Genomic DNA, 17148 nt, shown 5'->3' on the forward strand with positions numbered 1-17148 from the left:
GTCCAGCAGCCAACACTTCATACTTCTCCCCTCTGCCAGCACTTCATTCCTCACACCCTCTCAGCCATGAATTTCGCTGAGCCTTGGCAGGTGGGAGATTGATAGAAATGACCCACCCATCCTCTATGTTATTCAGACTCGGGTATTCTGGCCCCTTATGTGTCTCTGCAGCAACCATTACCCATGCATAGCAAGGGAAGCTTGTCGGACCAAAGTTGAGGGCAACACAAATCTGTGGATACAGACATAAATATTTAAAACTCCGTTTGATAAAATGATGTCTTACCAAAATGATAGTAGCTTCTTATACAAGTACCAAGCATCAGTGGCTCACGAACCAGGCAACTCTAGACCACACATGGCTCAGGACTTCTCTAAGGGACTAGGGAAACACGACAAAGAAAATCTTGATTGGTTGGAGTCTCCACTTAGAGGTCAGATGGCAATTGCTGATGGGGTTAAGTTACCTACCGGGCATTGGGTTTTGGTTTACTGGTTTAGGAGCCCAGAACACTGGAACTGGCTCAGCCTAATGGTTTCCAGGTTAAATGTATTGAAATAGAATGTTAGTGTTGACTAATGGGCATGGGTAAGACAAAAGAAGTCAGCGTTTTGGGTGTGCACATGGAAGTTTAAGGACTAGTGATCGGTGGGCAGGAGCTAAGACAGCAGAAAGCTTCAGAAGGCATCAGCGGAACACAGGAAGGTTCCCTGGGTGGAACCTTGCCTCTGGCACAGGTGACAATTACTGATGTGTGGTCTCTTTGGTTTCAGCATGGAAGGATTCTCCATTACAGTGATCCCTTCATTCTCTTTCTGTTCCTAATGGCCTTCGCCACGGCCACCATCATGCAGTGCTTCCTGCTTAGTACTTTCTTCTCCAAGGCCAGCCTTGCAGCAGCCTGCAGTGGGGTCACCTACTTCACCCTCTACCTACCACATATCCTGTGCTTTGCCTGGCAGGACCGAATGACAGCCAACCTGAAGATGACTGTGGTGAGGAGGCCCCTACAGCTTACCCCAGCCTAGGATGTAGATGATGATGTAGACTTCCTCTCTCTACTTTGTAGCCTCTTGGTCTGCTCTCTAAGATGCTCCACTTGGCCTTTTGACTTCTTGAGAGGTTAATACACAGCCCAGGGGTTTAGGAGCCAGAGCGAAAGCAGCCTTCACCGCAAGCAATGTAGCAGTTGCTCCTCCTTACATCTGCTTGACTAGTGTGCCCCAGGAAACTGTGGGAAAACTGAGTCAGCTCCTGGCTTCCCTTGTTTCTATGTGAGAGGAGAACCAAGTGGCCTCTTCACCCCCTTTTTTTTTTCCTGTTTGGGAAGCATCAGATGCGAGGAAGCTTTTCCTCTTACTCTCTGTCTGCTCAGAAAGATGTTTGTGTTAATTAAAATGGGGTCCATTATTCCAAAAGGTATTGGGTCAATCTCTGTCTTTCTTCTACTCTAGCAGTGTTTGCAAAAAGAATGCAGAAATGAGCTCACCACCACCACCAGCATGACCACCACCACCACCACCACCACCACCACCACCACCACCACCACCATCACCATCACCACCACCATCACCACCACCACCACCATCACCATCACCACTACCACCACCACCACCACCACCACCACCACCACCACCATCACCACCACCACAACCACCATCACCACCACCACCACCACCACCACAACCACCATCACCACCACCACCATCACCACCACCATCACCATCACCACCACCACCACAACCACCATCACCACCACCATCACCATCACCACCACCACCATCACCATCACCACTACCACCACCACCACCACCACCACCATCACCACCACCACAACCACCATCACCACCACCACCACCACCACCACCACCACCATCACCACCACCACAACCACCATCACCACCACCACCACCACCACCACAACCACCATCACCACCATCACCATCACCACCACCACCACCATCACCATCACCACCACCACCACAACCACAATCACCACCACCATCACCATCACCACCACCACCATCACCATCACCACTACCACCACCAGCACCACCACCACCACCACCACCACCACCATCACCACCACCATCACCACCATCACCACCACCACCACCACAACCACCATCACCACCACCACCACCATTACCATCACCACCACCACCACCACCACCACCACCACCACCACCACCACCACAACAACCACCATCACCACCACCACCACCACCACCACCACCAACATCACCACGACCACCACCAACATCACCACCACCACAACCACCATCACCACTACCACCATCACCATCACCACCACCACCACCACCACCACCACCACCATCACCACCACCACAACCACCATCACCACTACCACCATCACCATCACCACCACCACCACCACCACCACCACCACCATCACCACCATCACCACCACCATCACCACCATCACCACCACCATCACCATCACCACCACCACCACCACCACCACCACCATTAGTCCCTCTGGCCAAGAGAAGACTCTTGCTGACTTCTGATGGCTTGAGAGACCTGTTAGTTCAGAATTCCCAAATGAACATAGGTCTTTGCTCTAATTGTTTCCAAGTGGACCATTTCTACCCTCTCATTAGCCAGAGCATATCAGCCTCAGCCCTAAAGGGTGCAGTTTTCTGCTCCTCCAGAATCTCCCAGTCTCGGTGTTACATCAGCAAGGACTACTGCCTGCCTCTCTGCTAGAAGAACCTGTTCTCTGGGGCATCTGCCTCTGATTTCTCATGTTAAATAAGAAGTTAATTACCACTATTTATAGCGCTCAGTTTTCTAAGACAATCACAATGGATAATAAGAAGAAACTCTGTGACTCAGGCTGTGGGCAGAGCCGGGCAATTTTGGTAATCGCAGGGTTGTTACATGGTACTAGGAAGCCACAGCTAGCTTCTTGGACCTACCAGGAAGCTTCAGGTCTGGCAAGCACAGATAAGAGCTGGGTTGAGTTAATTTTTTAGTGTGTGTGTGTGTGTGTGTGTGTGTGTGTGTGTGTGTGTGTGTGTGTACATATAGCAAGAAGGTTTTTTTTCCTTTGGCTCAGAGATAGTCTGAACTCTATCCAGGGTCTTCCAAATTACAGAGAACTTCTCATCAAAGGCAAGTATGCTCAGATGAGTCAGGGACCACCCATGGTGTCTTGGCAAGGACACTTCCTGAAACCTTTCTAGCCACTGGACTATCTGCACAGAGAATCTAAGAGGAGGCCTAGAGCTCTCGCTGGCTATAGGAAAATGATGACTTTAAGTCCCCTTTCTCTGAAAGTCTCACAGAGCAGCTCAATTAGGCACTTTGATTCTTCCCAGAACGGTGTGGTCTTTTAAAAATGGAAGGGAGAGGGAAGGGGGTGGAAGAACAGGAGGAGCTTCCTTCCTTCCTTCCAGTCTTGTGCTGTGTCTCTTCTTTATCTTCCCATTACTGCCTCATTTTCTTCTGCTGAGAAGGCTAGAGGTGGCTTGGTAGGTGTTAGGTAGGAGTTTTTGAGGTCTGCCAAACATTTCCAGAATTCTCTTCCCATGAGAAGAGCACTTTAAGCCCTCCCTGAGTGGCCTTGCAGTCAGACACAACACAGACATCTCTGGCCCTGGTCCCTCCCCTGCCTTGTGGACCTCTGGGCCCTGTTGTCTGTTTGCCTTACCGTCTCTACTCATTGCAGAGCCTGCTTTCTCCTGTGGCATTTGGGTTTGGCACCGAGTACCTGGTCCGCTTCGAAGAGCAAGGCCTGGGGCTGCAATGGAACAACATTGGGAAGAGTCCACTGGAAGGGGATGAGTTCAGTTTCCTGCTGTCTATGAAGATGATGCTTCTCGATGCTGCTCTGTATGGCTTACTTGCTTGGTATCTTGACCAGGTTTTTCCAGGTAAGCCAGGAAAAGTAAGGCTGCTTGTCTCCCCAGGGTGAAGGGAATTAGATTCTTCAGATGCGGAGGTCTGGCCCACCCTTTTAGCTTAAACTTGTCCCTCTCTAGGCTGTTTTTGAATATAAACTCTCAGGGCCAGCATTAGAATTTACATCTAGAAGTTAAAGCTTCACCAGCAAACTATTGCTCCACTTTAGAAACAGGTCTAGAATTGGAGCAGGGGAGATGGCTCGGTAGGTAAAAGTCCTTGCTCTTGCAAGCATGAGGACGTGGGTTCGAGTCCCCAGAACCCACAAAGAAGCTGGGCATGTTTGCAAGAGGCTATGGAAGTGGAGACAAGTGGATTCCAGGAACTCGTTTTCAGCCAGCCTGGCCAGGACAGATTCCCATTCAGGAACTAATCCTGCCTCAGTGGATCAGGTGGGAGGTAACCGAGGGAGACACCTGTCTAGTATGCATGCATGCTGATGAGTATGTGCACTCATACACGTGTGAACATGGGTATATGCACAAGTGCATACGTGTGCGCAAGTGCGAGTGCACACACACACACACACACACACACACACACACACACACCTTACACAAAAAGACAGACAGAGATGGGGAGGAAGAGGGAAAGAGAGGGAGTGAGAGGGAGAAGGAGGAAGACGAGGAGGAGAAAAAGGAGGAGGGGGAAAAGGGAGGAGGAGGATTGAGAAACAAGTCTGGAATCTGCTTCCTTGTCACCCCTGGTCTACTTTCCCATTCCAAGTCTCCCTCCACAGCCTTCATCTCCCACAGCTGTGTTCTCCTCACTGTGTGCAGATGGCGTCTTTTGCAATCTGGACCAGATGGTATCAACCCTCCATGGTCCTTTCCCCTCATTCAGAGTCAAACCCAGTGTCTCAGCCCAGGTCTGCTCAAGCTTCGTTGTCTGGTTTCTCCTATCATATGTACCTCCGGCCCTTCCCTTCTCCCCCACGCTTCTACTCTACACTGTGACCTCCCACTCATGATCTGAGCTCGTCTCTCCGTGACCTCCACGCCTGCTGTTTTCACCTGTAGAGTCTTTCTCCAGGCTGTTCCTCCTAGCTGCAGGCTCCCTTCCTCACTTTGCTCAGTTCAAATGTCACCGTGTCTCGGTGACCTTTCTGGACCGAAGACTGCTAGATCTCTATCATTGTATGACCGGCATTCCCTCCATTGCCCTGACTCTTTATCCTACTTTTTAAAAAGTACTCATCACCACCTGACATGATGTAACCTTATACATTCATTTGTTAACTTACCGCTCTTCCTAGGATATGAGCGGACGTGATCTGTTTCTTTCACTGTGACAACCTGGAAGCCCTGGCTAGTGCTTGGCATTTGGTGGGCACTCTCTAACTAACCTGAAACAGAAAAATTAGCTACTGGGTTGAAATTAGCTATTTGTAAAGTTTTGTATCCACTTTGCAGAAACTCAGGTTTCTCTTCAAATCAGCATTTAAAAAAAAAGTCCCGTCTTCATCTGAATGGCTTTTGTGACAACAAAGAGCCTTCATTGTACAATGACATATAGGTGTAGCTCCTGATGCTGTGGCCAAAAGCAGACAGGGAAGAGTGAGGTTGGGCCTGGGGAAGCAAGCCAAGGCTGAACCTGTTTCCTCGGTGGAACGAGCAAATGGTTCTCAGAAAAATGCAGATGGGACCAGCTGGGATAGACTGTGACTTCAAATGCAGCCTGGGTTGTACAGTGGGATCTTGTCACAAACAAAAAACTGGGTCAAACAAATAACAAAGGCCCAAGAACCCTGAATGGGAAAAGGTGGCTAGGTGAGGTCTGTGTTCCAGCTGAAGGATGGTGGCTTTTCTAGAGTTGTCTTAGCAACCGTTATGGCATGGCTTAAAATAATAGAGTTTCTATCTCATTGTCTGAAAGCTAGAATTCCACAGTGAAGCCACCAGGAAGGCCATGTTCCCCACAAAAACAAGCTTCCGGAGGGTTTTGTGGGGAACATGGCCTGGCTTTCATTGGCTTGTAGGCTCGAGACTCGGATCCTGCACCTCCATGTACCATGAGCTGGTCTTCACGTGGCTATCGTCTTATGAAGACTCTATATGACATTAGATTAGGGCCATCCTGTTCCAGCATGGCTCCACCTAACCTACCTAAGCACATCTGCCTTCTAAACAAGGCCACATTTTGAGATACAAGGTCGGAATGCTGGTGTCTTATTTCCTCTTGGTTCTTGAACACTAATTGTGTGTTTTCTTAAACACAATCAAATCCTCTTTTCTCTACCATTGAATTCCATCCTGAGAATATCCAGAGTTAGGGGTCAGTCTGTGAGGTTTTTTGGTTTCTTCTCTCCATGTCTCTGGAAAGAGATCTTATAAGTGAAGACTAGTTGTGTTGGAATAGAAATGTGTACATTAGTTTAGCTAAGCTAAGCTTCCATTCCATCAGTAGGCCTTTACTGAGTAGCCTCTATATATGGTCATGTTCTGGGAACCAGGGTGTTTAGAAAAAAAATAGATCCAGGGCTAAAGATGTAGCTCTGTGGTGGGCCATTTAATTAGCATGCAAAAGGCCCTGGGATCAATCTTAATATGGAGGGCAGAGAAGGTCCACATGGGCTGGGGACATGACTCGGTGGGCAAAATCAGTTACTACATTCGACGACCTGAGTTCAGTTTCCAAACCTCAGTTAAAAGGCCTCACACACAAAACACACTTGTAATCCAAGCACTTTTCTGGGAAATGGTGGAAGAGTCGGGAGAATGGGAACAGCAGCAGAAATAGGGAGAGAGAGGGCAGACTGTCTTAAACAAAGTCTAAAAGGAGAACGGATAACTGAAGTCATTCTCTGGCTGCCAAGTGAACTCGTGATAGCGCTGCACATAACAAACAAACAAACAAACAAACTTTAAAGGAAGCAAAACACCCAGGCTTGCCTTTGAGTCACAGTCTATGATACATGACTCTTAAAACAGAATTGAGGGCTAAAGAGATCACTCAGCAGCGAAGAGCACTTGCTGGGGCTGCCTCACCTGGGGATCCACCCCATATGCAGCCACCAAACCCAAGCACTATTGCTGATGCCAAGAAGTGCTTACTGGCAGGAACCAGACATGGATGTCTCCTCAGAGGCTCTCCCAGAGTCATGCTGATATTGTTGAGCATGCTTGCAGCTAACCATCGAACTGAACACAGGGACCCCAATGAAAGAGCTAGAGAAAGGAGTGAAGGAGCTGAAAGGGTCTGCAACCCCATGGGAAGAACAACATTATCAAACAACTAAACCCTCCAGTACTCCCAGGGACTAAAACACCAACCATCAAGCACACATGGAGAGACCCATGGCTTCAGGTGCATATGTAGCAGAAGATAGCACTGTCTGACATCAATGTGAGACGAGGCCTTTAGTCTAGTGAAGGTTCATTTTCCCAGTGTAGGGGAATGCTAAGGTGCTGAGGTGGAGAGGGTGGTTGGGAGAAGAACAACTTCATGGATGGAAGCAAGTGGAGGGGGAAGGAGGATGGGTGTGTGTGTGGGGGGAAGGGAATACTATTTAAAATGTAAATACAGAGAATATCCAATAAAAATTAAATTAAAAAAAAAAGAGCACTTATTGTTCTTCCAGAGAACCCAAATTTAGTTCTCAGGTCACTCACAACAATCTACAACTCCAGCTCTACGGGATCTGACTCTTTAGGCCCCAGAGACTAGCTGCACTCACAGGCATGCACTCACAGTAGGTTTACACACCCACACACTGATAAAAAATATAGGGGAAAATAAGTGATGTTCACATTTTTATTTACAACAACAACAACAACATTTTAAAGGGCAAACAAGTGGCAAAGAGAACTGAACAAAGGCTGGGAGCCCCTTTTCCTTAAAACACAGCTGAATGCAGAGGGGTCGATGGGGGAGTCAAGAGTGCTGATGTTATAACCAGATTGCCTGGGTTAGAATTCTTGTGTTTTCCCTGCTTTAGCTGTGTGTGGGGCTGAGGGTCCAAAGTTAGTGCACTTCAGTTTCAGCCCTTCAGATGAATACTGATAGCCAATTCCTGGGATTGCTTTCAGAAATCAATGATGTAATACCTGGGAAATGTACAATATGCCTGTTATATAAGTCGCAGTCGGCAGCAATTATTGTTCTGTGGTAACTGCTAAAAAATGGCATGATTTAATTCTTTAAAATCATTCGTTTCTTGGAAAACTGATGTCAACCACTGTCATGGTTAGTGTTGCTGGTAACACCCCAAAATCCCATGGTATTTTGATTGAAATCTTGTGGATAGGAGCAGCCAGTCTGTGACCTGTTGGTAGCTACATGCTGGCTTGTGACTCTGAGATTTAGATGGGTGTTTGTGGCACTTGCGTGATGAGGCAAGACGGGGTTCACGGATTTCTTTGTTTTGCTGTTCTCAGGAGACTATGGGACTCCACTTCCCTGGTACTTTTTTCTACAGGAGTCTTACTGGCTTGGAGGTGAAGGTAAGTTTGTTTTGTTTTAATTAAAACAGGCAGTGGTGATACACACCCTCAATACTAGCATCTGAGATGCAGAGGCAGGAGGATCTCTGTGAGTTGGAGACCATTCTGGTCTAAAGAAGGAGTTCTAACATAGCCAGGGCTACTCAGAGAAACCCTGAGCTGGAGAGATGGCTCAGAGGTTAAGAGCACTGGCTGCTCTTCCAGAGGTTCTGAGTTCAATTTCCAGCAACCACATGGTAGCTCACAACCATCTGTAATGGAATCTGGTGCCCTGTTCTGGTGTGTCTGAAGACAGTGACAGTGTACTCATATAAAACAAATAAGTATATCTTTAAAAAACCGAACAAACCAAACCAAACAAAAACAAGAACAGAAACCCTTCAGGATTGGAAGGAGTTCCTTGGGGCATGTCTAAGATGCACAGCAGGTGTGTCAAGGTGGCCCTTTGTCAAGCGCATGATTCCTGCTAGTCAGTTTTGCCTGCCATGGGCAAGCAGGATGTCACCCTGTCACAGCCTCCACAAGCTCACCTTTGATGAATCCCAGAGCCACAGTTGGTCCTGGGGGATTGGATACGTGTTGGAAAGGGTGCACCGTTTCCTAAGTCCAATACCTTCTCCAACTTCTAAAGCAGAGATCTAGGAATCATGAAGGGAGCTTTGCCTTCAACTTTTGCTGCCTTCCTCCTCTCTGCCATTACGTTCCACATTCTCCAAACACACAGTAATTCACTCTCTGAAGACGAGGCCTGCTGTTGATCTCCAAGGCTTTCTTTCTAAACAAAACAGGAGGCCTGGAAATTTCTAGAACTCAGAAGGGACCCTCATATCATAGCCTTGGAGTTCTGAGAAGGCAGAGAAACTCTGAAGCAGTGGTTCTCAACCTTCCTAATGCTGCCTTCACTTTAACCCAATTTCTCATGCCGTGGTGACCCCCAACCACAAAACGACTTTTGTTGCAACTTCCTAATTGTAACGTTAATACTGTTTGAACTGCAATGTAAGTAATTTTGGAGGTAGAGAGTTGCCCATGGGGTCTGGATCCACAGGTTGAGAACCACTTCTCCAGAGCTATAAGAGAATTGGGAGGTTCTGAAAGAAAAAGCACTGCTTTCCAGTGTTAGAGCTCACCCTTCACCTGCCTATGCTGCACTTTGAATTACTGGGTCTGGAACACCGTTTAGCCTTTAAGCACTGACAAACGTGTTTAGTTTTTCTTTAACTTTAAGTACCAGGCTAAGACATTTGACCTGGAGCCTTTAAAAGCTTGTGTAAGTTTTTGTTTGATTGGTATTTTGAGTTTCTCCCCTGGCCCCAAGTATTTATATATAAATATATATATTTTAATAGTTCACACAAACATTATTTTGACAGGCCAGTATTTTCCCATTATAGTTTTATACATCTACAAACTTTTAAGTGCCCACTATAATAAAATCATCAATCCATCTCAAATAGGTATATTTAACATCCTTGGAATGTTATTAATGTCAGTGAACATAGAGACTCATGTTCTCCTCCAACCCCCACCCCACTAACCCAAGAGATACTCTGCTATTCAAGGAAAAAAAAAGCTTGACAAATGTGTTCCTTGAAAATGAGACACATACACTTTTGCTGACAGAAGTGAAATACTTTTCACCTGTTTCATAGGCTAAAATAAATATAATCTCTCACACTGTCTAAGATCAGAGAGCAGCTGAGTCATTCTCCAACCCCCCTTTTATAGGTGAAGAAATGGAGGGCCAGAGACATCAGTTTCCTATTGAAATCCTACTGGACGCTGAGACAAACTCTAGAGCAGCTGAGGGTGTTTTACAAGGAGAGTTACTCCAGTGGTTAGAAAGGTATTTGTTCTTGCTGTTTTCAGCTGATAGGAGAGCAGTAGGCTTAGCTGGCATTTTGACCTCAGGAATTGTGGAGAATTAAGTCAACAATGCTTCAGGAAGTGGAGACAGAAGTAGACTGGGCAGCCATCTCTGACCACCAAGCCTCAGCCTGCTGCTCTCTCACACCCTGATGATCTAAAGGCCCTGACAGACACTGAGAACACTCCCAGGTGTTTGCTCCTGTGCACGTGAAGCAGCCCTGAGGGCTTTGTCCTGGTGGTTTCCTTTTCTTCCTGCTTCCTTTCTGGCCGGGTCTCCTTTCTGCCTCTTCCTTTTCCAGGATGTCCTTGATACCCCCCTTAGACTAAATGCCATTAAAATAATAAAATCTGTGGGGTGTGTGTGTATGTGTGTGTGTGTGTGTGTGTGTGTGTGTGTGAAAGAGGAGGGAATCCCATACACCCATCAGGTTCTACCATGGTATTATCACCCAAATAGGTGGCTTTTTTAAAAGGGAGCTGTTTTTTAAACTCAGATTTAAATCAGTCACCCACTTTATCACTACAGGTGGATTTTTGCTCAAGGTTCCCATGACTGACATGTTTTAGTTGGAGCTAAAGAAAACAAATGTATTCCAAATTTAATACTGAGGTAGACATTTTGATTTGTCTCATTTTTCCCCTTGAGGGTGACATCATTCAATACAGCGTTTCTCTGTGTAGCCCTGGCTATCTTGGAACTTGCTTTGTAGACCAGGCTGGCCTTGAACTCAGAAATCCACCTGTCTCTGCCTCCTGAGTGCTGGGGTTAAAGGTGATAGCCACCACCACTCAGCTTGTTTTTATTTTTATTACAATTTCAGACATGGGAAGTCTGCCACATCCAAAGGGATTGTCGAGGGCTGCAAATGTGGCTTGGTGGTAGAGTTCTTGTCTGTTTAGCAGGGAGTTCTGAGTTTGATTCCCAGCTCCCCCTAAAAACAAATAGTATCAAAACTCTCCTGCTTCAAGGCCCCAATTAAGAAGTCCCCTTGGACCCTGAGACGTTGGCACAATCAGATTTGAGTATTTCACGGCTTGGCAGCAGGTCAGAGGCCATGCAGGAGACTGATGCAAAGCCATGATTGTTTTACCTCCTGAAGGAGCTGTCCCACTCCTGTGGTGAGAAATGCATCTGTTCCCTCTGCCCCTCTTCTTTCCTGTCTCTCCTGAGGAGTAACATTAGCGTCTGGTTGGTTCAGGTTGTTCGACCAGAGAAGAAAGGGCTCTGGAAAAGACTGAGCCCTTAACAGAGGAAATAGAGGATCCGGAACACCCAGGACTGAATGGTAACTCCCCATCCCCCACCCCCAAAAGAGCAGAACAGAACCAAGGTAAAAAGCTTCAGCAGTGCCAGAGCCAAACCACAAGATGTGCAACATGAAGGCCAGGAAGCTGACTCCCTCTCTTGACTGGTGTTGAATCTGATGTCCAGCTGCACACAAGGGGAATGAATGGTCCAACCCAGACATTAGTGCATTATTTCCTGGAGAAAGCAGATCCCAGGTTTGTAGTGTGTTTGTGCCCTTGTTAGGCAAATCCCAAGCGAATTGCACGAATGCGCTGACTTCCGAGGATTTAGTCAGAACAATGACTTGGGTCACTGGGACTTGAAGCGGATATGAGCTATAAGGAAAGACAAAAATAAGCGCAGTGAGGGGAAGGAGTCTAGCAGAGCTGACTGCACTTCACTCTGAGTTTACCAGCCCAGAGCTCATTCACTGCAACCATCAAAAGCCCTTCCTGGCAGTGGAGTTACCTAATCATTCCTGGGCTGATGGGCAGGGTACCTAACTTTCCCCTGCCTTTGCTGCTTTGCAGAGCTGGTCTGCAGGCTAGAGCACCTCTAGAAGAGCCTTCTCCCATATCAGTATGATACGGTTAAAAGGATTGGAGTTGAGGATGCAAAGTTCCATCTCAGCTTTAGTTGGGGCCAGGAGGCACAGGCAGACAGTGCAACGGGAGCTGGGGACAGAGCAAGGGACCCCTAATTAGAATTAATACTCTGACAGTAGTTAATCTGGGATCTACAGAGTGAATTGCAGAAAAGATGGGGGGGCGGTCAGGGAGATGGGGAGAGTAGGTCATTACTGGAGAGGAGACAGGCAGAGTAGGTCATTACTGGAGAGGACAGAAAACATAGGGAGGAAGGAGTCGTGATGAGGAAGAGTAAGTTGTCCTGGAACCTGAGGAGTAAGAGCCAGTGCCAGAAGCCTATGAAGATCCTCACAGATTGAGCCTAGAAGCAAAGATGGAACTTGGGGTTAACTCAGTATAGAGACAGGGCTATTGCACACCAGTATGGGCTCTGGGCCCATACTTGCCACTTATAAGCCATGTGACCTTGATAGAACACTTGATGTCTCTCAGTCTTGCTCTTTCTAACCTATTGAAAAGAGCCTTGTAGTCTGGAGAGATGGCTCAGCAGCTAAGGACACTGACTGCTCTTCCACAGGTCCTGAGTTCAATCCCTAGCAACCACATGGTGGCTCACAACCATCTGTAATGGGATCTGATGCCATCTTCTGGTGTGTCTGAAGACAGCAACAGTGCACTCACATACAATAAATACATCTTTAAAATAAAACATTAAAAAAAATAAATAAGAGCCTAATAGGACTATATGTGTGAAGTAAGGCAATTGCTGGAGAGCATTGGAAACAGTGCCTAACTCACTGTAAGTGTTCAATCTATGGCCAGGGCAGCCATTACCACTGCTCTTCGGATGCTCTTCAGAAAGTTGTAGCCGTGTGGGCAGGTGAGATTACATACAGAACACAGGACTGAAGAAAGCGGTATGTTCATTAAACACAAAGTCATTAACATGCTGTATTTCTGTGATGTACGTTTCCCTCCAAGACTCCTTTTTTGAGCGTGAGCTTCCAGGGTTGGTGCCTGGAGTGTGTGTGAAAAACCTGGTGAAGATTTTTGAGTACAGTAGCCGGCCAGCTGTGGACCGCCTTAACATCACTTTCTATGAGAACCAAATCACCGCATTCCTGGGTCACAACGGAGCAGGAAAAACCACCACCTTGTGAGTTCTCTAGCAAAGAGGCTGTCTCCCACCCTACCCCACCCATCATTTCCCAGCTTCATTCTCCCCAGAAACTCCAGTCTGCTCATCCTCACTAAATTTTGGTGGAAACAAACAACCACTATTGTTTTTTTCTGGTCCCAAATCTCTGGGGAAAGTGGAACATGGTGGTTCACACTTTTAATCCCAGCATCTAGGAGGCAGAGGCTGGTGAACGTTGTAGGTTCAAGGCCAGCCTGGTCTACATAGTGAGTTCCAGGATAGTCAGAACTGTATAGTGAGACCCAGTCTCAAACACATAGCATGCTCAAATGCTGGGGTAAAAATAAGATTCCCACTCATGTAATTATTTAATATTCGTAAGAGAAGGGGGAGTAACTTTATTACCCACTGTGGACATTCAGAGTTTAAGTGATTTTCCTGAAGCCACAGAGTTGGATGGCTCAGTAGGTGTATTAGCCAGGTCCTCTCAGCACAATTTTGGGCTTGTTTCTAACACCCTAAGTCCTCTTTTTAACCCCCACCTCACACACTTCCCACAGTGAGGATAAAGCCATGGCCGCCCATGTCTCGGGGCTAGAACATGTCTGTTTTTATGTAGCACTCCTTTTCCTACCAATTAATAATTAGTGCTGGCGTGGGGGCTGGTCACATTTCTGAAAAAGTATAGGGCGAGCAGCCGAGTTGACTGGATGCCTGGCAGAAGGCCAAGGGCAGGAAGCTTTGAGGCTCTGGGTAGATTTTTTTTTTTCCTCCATCCTATAGTTCTGGAAGGGGCCCGAGCGCCACCTGCTGAGAACAGGCGGCCCGGGTTCCGGTGCGGACCTCCCGTAGGCCGGTGGAGGAGGGGTAGGGGTCAACAAGCCATGTGACAGCAGCCATCAAATCTTTAGTGGCGTACAGAGCCCTGGGAAGGAACAGCGGTGTACACCCTGCTCTGGAATGTGCTCCTGGGCCTTTCAATGGGAATGGAATGCAGGGCTGGTGCCATTGGGCTTGGTACTGTTTCCCTCTAGTGGTTGATCAACAAAGATTTCAGCTTTAAGGACGGGTTCAGATAGCGAGCGATTTTATCAGAACCTGAGACGGAGCTGGGTGTGGCATCCTACAGCTGTCTCCTTGCTAAGTCACGTGGTCAGAGAACAGGAAGCTCCAGGAAAGACCCCAGGACCTCTCAGAGACAAACACATTACTTCACTCAGTGAGAAACTCAACTTCCCCTGGGGTCAGAACATAAGTGCTGCCTAATGCTGGGAATAACTTAACATTTTAAGTTTCACTTTGTGCAGGTGCCCGCTTTTGTTTGTTTGTTTGGTTGATTGGTTGGTTTTGGTTTTGGTTTGTTTTTAAGTGTGTTTGATTCACTTAACTTAGACAATTACCCAGGCAGGTGGGAGTCATGTTTTATATTATTGAAGAAAGAAAGAAAAAAATCAGAACATTCTTACATTTTCACGTTTGGGATCCCCATATGAAATTGTTAGTGGTAATTCCTACGCCTGACTGTGGTCAGCCCAGTCGGCCGACACACTACCCATCTTCTTACCAACCTCACCTGGGCTTTGTAAAGTCAACAACTGGCTTCTCCGCAGTCAAGGGCTGCTCGCCCAGGCAAAGCAGTTGGGTTGTGCCCTAAACCCCAATCATGACCATGACAGTGACCACAATGGCTGACCACATCAATAGCCACCAAGAAACCACTATGGCAAACCCTCACAGTGGACACTACCGCTGACCACGGAGTAAAACAACAGTGATCAGTATAGCTGACCACATCCGTGAACACCACTCTGACAGACCACCATAATGGACACTGCAACTGACCACCACAGTGACCATGACAGTGGCCATCCCAGTGGTCACTACAACTGATCACCGCAGTGATGGCTGAATGATGATGGGCTGCCTGAGGCTCCTCAGACTGCCCTGGGAGCGCTAGAAAATAAAAAGCAGAGAACGACAGCTCTTGTGGTCCCAGGCACTAGGACTTGAAGCAAGGCTAAGTAAACCATGTGTGGAAACTGTCCCAGGCCTCTAAGCTGCTGCGGGTCTGGGCTTGATAGAGCGATGGGACAGGGATCATTGCAAGCCTCCTTCTGCCACTTAAGCCTGTGTTTGGCAGGTCCATCCTGACAGGTCTGTTGCCACCAACATCAGGAACTGTGCTTATTGGGGGAAAAGACATTGAAACCAACCTGGATGCGGTACGACAGAGCCTGGGCATGTGTCCCCAACACAACATCCTGTTTCATCAGTAAGTGAGCCAGAGTTGAGGTACTCCCGGGCAGGGGTGGGGCTCTGTGGTACTTGCCTGGCATGTTTATCACCCTGGGTTCCACCCCCAGCACCACAGGAAAACAAAATATCTATCGGAAACAACCCCTGTTGTTGTGTTGGCTTAGTTTTATGTCAACTTGGCACAAGCTAGAGTCACTGGAGAGGAGGGAACCTCAATTAACAAAATGCCTCAGTAAGATCGAGCTGTAGGCAAGCCTATGGGGCACTGTATTAATTAGTGATTGATGGAGGAGGGAACAACCCATTGGGGTTGGGACTATCCCTGGGCTCTATAAGAAAGCAGGCTGAGCAAGCCATAGAGAGCAAGCCAGTAAGCAGCACCCCTCCATAGTGTCTGCCTCAGCTCCTGTCTCCAGATTCCTGTCCTGCTTTAGTTCCTGTCCTGACTATCTTTGATGATGAAGTATAAGCCAAATAAACCCTTCCCTCCCCCAGTTCCTTTGGCCATGGTGTTTCATCAGAGCAATAGTAACACTAAGCCGCCTGTATCCTGTTATCACCCCATCTCCAACACACATCCTTCCAGCCCAACTTAGCCAAAGCCCTTGTCCCTCCAAATGTGAGGCTGTGCTCCTGGTGATCAGAGTTGAGATGTCCCCAGCCAGGGGAGGGACAGCAACTTCTTTATGACACTTCCCCTTACTTGGCCCAAAATACTTCCTGGCAGGAACCAGAAAGAGAAGAAATGTCCTTCAGTCCCCTTTCCATGCTGACCCCTGGTTCTAAAAACTGCCCTTGTGGGGTGAGGGGTGGGGGGGTGCTTTCATGCTGAGGAGAGGCTTTCACACTGCTTGTTTGAGTCTTCTTTCTTTTCTCTTTCTTCTATCACTTTTTTCCTTCTCCCTCCCCATCCCCTCCTCCCTCCCCATCCTGCTGCCTCTAGCCTTCCCTCCCCTCCCCCCTTTCTCTTTTTTCCCCCACTCTCTCTAGTTAAAACATATTTTACATCCTGACTCTAGTCATTGGGGGGGGGGGTGAAGAGAAGATAGATAAATACAAAAGAAAAAAAGTCACCAGTCCTTCCAGGGCCCAGAGGCAACTCCAATATGATTCTTCGGACATTTCTCTGCATGTGTAGACATGCACAAAGATTTAAAAACTCTAAGGGAGAGTAAAATCATACACACAGTTTTGTAACCCCGCTTTTTGAAAGTGTGATCTCTTTTGAGCTATTGTATTATGCACGTGAGTGTTTTGCCCGAGTGTATATCTGTGCACTACACGTGTTCCTAGTGCCTGAGAAAAGGATATCACATATGCTGGACCTGGATTACAGACAGCTGTGAGCCACTATGTGGGTGACTCAGTCCCAGGTCCTCTGCAAAAGCAGCCAGTGTTCTTAACCCCTGAGTCATCTCTCCAGCCCCACCATTGCTTTTTAAACCTAAGGTGTTATGAATATTTTTCCATGTGATTACATATTCCTTTAAGAAATAATGATTACATACTGTTCCATTGTACGAATGGACAATTTAAGTAAATTTCTCATCAGATCTTTGGGTAGGATTAGTTGGTCGTCTCACTTTTATGTCACAAAAAAAAAAAAAAAAAAAAAAAAACCACCATGATGAAATTTTTGA

The 17148-nt window shown here is 47.2% G+C and overlaps 1 protein-coding gene across 1 annotated transcript in view; it reads left to right on the forward strand.

The window, feature by feature from the left end:
- ABCA4 (ATP binding cassette subfamily A member 4) overlaps positions 1-17148 on the forward strand; it is a gene marked incomplete at both ends in the record, with an annotated part of 103133 nt that overhangs the window by 35863 nt on the left and 50122 nt on the right. The window contains 6 exons of the mRNA XM_080916027.1: positions 775-996; positions 3696-3900; positions 8305-8370; positions 11439-11525; positions 13096-13270; positions 15393-15524. Coding sequence (XP_080772153.1) covers positions 775-996; positions 3696-3900; positions 8305-8370; positions 11439-11525; positions 13096-13270; positions 15393-15524 — 887 coding nt within the window. The remainder of the gene's footprint in view (positions 1-774; positions 997-3695; positions 3901-8304; positions 8371-11438; positions 11526-13095; positions 13271-15392; positions 15525-17148) is intronic.

This window comes from Micromys minutus (assembly GCF_963924665.1).
Source record: "Micromys minutus genome assembly, chromosome: 4".
Lineage (NCBI taxonomy): Eukaryota > Metazoa > Chordata > Mammalia > Rodentia > Muridae > Micromys > Micromys minutus.